This window comes from Ischnura elegans, chromosome 8, assembly GCF_921293095.1.
Source record: "Ischnura elegans chromosome 8, ioIscEleg1.1, whole genome shotgun sequence".
NCBI classification, from domain to species: Eukaryota; Metazoa; Arthropoda; class Insecta; order Odonata; family Coenagrionidae; genus Ischnura; species Ischnura elegans.
Window position 1 is genome coordinate 10,861,125 of NC_060253.1, and position 2,038 is coordinate 10,863,162.

At 49.4% G+C, this 2,038-nt stretch overlaps 1 protein-coding gene across 1 annotated transcript; it reads right to left on the reverse strand.

Annotated features, from left to right (window-relative positions):
* Window positions 1–384: 384 nt before the first annotated feature.
* Window positions 385–996, reverse strand: LOC124163762. Its single transcript, XM_046540846.1, has one exon. It carries the CDS (start codon window positions 994–996, stop codon window positions 385–387), a length of 612 nt encoding a protein of 203 aa, XP_046396802.1.
* Window positions 997–2,038: the final 1,042 nt, after the last annotated feature.

The window sequence follows — 2,038 nt, forward strand, 5'->3', positions numbered from 1 at the left end:
AAATTAGAGGCTTCCTCAAATGACATGACTAATTTCCCTTATCAGAACCTCATTGGTTCACTCTTGTATATATCTGTGTGCTCAAGGCCCGACATAATGTTTGCTGTGTGTTGTTGCCGTAAAAATAAGTAAACTCCGTTTCGGGTTTCGGCCTCTTTATTCAGTAGCCACCAAGCAACTTTACACTGTCTGGTTTTACAGCAAAATAACCCCCATCTGCCGCAAGACACGGCCTTTTATATCCGTCGCTCCCGCAGCTCCGCGACCTCGGCGCCCGCTGTCTATCCGGGGTTGTCATTAAATGGGGCCTCCGCGACGAACCCGCCACATCTCTCCTTCTGAAAAAACACTGAATAAAACAGGGAAAGGAACAGGGAAACGGGTCTAAGGAGTGTATCGTTGAGGGGGACGCACAAGTCGTCCGTATCTCGTCCTGAATACTCCCGTCTCTGGTGGGCTGTGGCTCTTCGCTGTAGACTCGAGGTCTGGAAAAAATGCTTCATAATCACTCGAAATACTCGGCTGCCGTTCAGCTAATGTCAGCGACACCCGATTCCTCCTGATGACTCCACTACCCGTCTCAATGAGATAGGACCGGGGATGGCCCGACTCTCCGACAACCGTTCCATACTCCCGACGATCTCTCACCCAAACGGTGGCTCCCGCAGGCAATAGGGGTAGTTCTTTCGTCCGGTGTCGTCGGTCGTAGTTCCTCTTCTGTCTCTCCGCGATGACCTTATTCTTATCCCGTAGGACCGTGAGGCTGGGCCATTTGGGATTCAACTTCGTAGGATGAAATCGCAAAGTCGTTCTCAGCTTACGTCCCATTAGTAGTTCCGCTGGGGAATACCCCGACTCCATGGGTGATGCACGGTATGCAAGAAACCCCAACCACGGGTCTCTTTCTTTCGCCAGTATGTTTTTTACCGTTTTCACCGCTGCTTCCGCTAGTCCATTACTCTTTGGGTAGTATGGACTGCTAGTTACGACATCCATTCCGTATTTGTTCGCGAATTCCTGGAACTCTCTTCCTCCAAACGGTGGCCCATTGTCCGTTCGGACTACTTGTGGGATTCCGTGACGTGCGAATATTGATTTTATTTTCGCTATCACGTTCGTGGCCCGCGTATTTTCCAAATACGCGACTTCAGGGTATTTTGAAAAGTAGTCTACGATGACTAAGTACTCACGCCCTCTGCTATGAAAAATATCCATTCCCACCATCTGCCAGGGCCGTGCCGGTGTCTCCGTAGGTCTCAACGGCTCTACTCGCGATGGACGACGTTCGAGACATTCCGGGCACTTGCTTATCATTTCCAGTATTTGATGGGATGCTTCTGGCCACCACACCGACTGCTGCATCCGCCTCCGGCACTTTGAAATACCTAGATGACCTTCGTGGATACGGCTCAATATCTCTTTCCTCCATGATTCCGGGATGTAAACCCTGGTCCCCTTGACTAGTAGCCCGTCAAGGAGGGAAAGATTTGCTCGTTCGTGGTAGAAGCTGGTATCCTCCAACAGCAGTTTCTCTTTACGTGGCCAGCCTTCTTTCACATACTTAGTTATTCGTCGAGTTCTTTCATCTTCTCGTTGCGCTTTCAACACTTCCTTCATGAGTTTGTCGCTCATTGGTAAATCCGCTTTCACAGCTTCGACGTACAATTCCACGTCTTCATCGGTGAGAATATCGCCTTCTTTTGGGGTTTTGGAGATCGTGAGAGAGCATCTGGCGTATACAATTTCTTTCCGGGAACATAAATTACCTCATAGTCGAAACGCATGAGGCGCATACGGAAACGCTGCACTCTGGCGGACAATTCGGTGAGGGGTTTTGTTCCCAATAGTGCCACGAGTGGTTTATGATCCGTACATAGAAGAAATTTCTTGCCTACTAAATAATTTGCTAATTTTTCACACGCCCAGGTAAGCGCTAATACCTCCTTTTCCAATTGGGCGTAGCGTCTTTCGGTATCTGTCAACGTCCGTGACGCAAAACATACCGCTCTCCAATCACCATCTGACTGCCGCTGCTCTA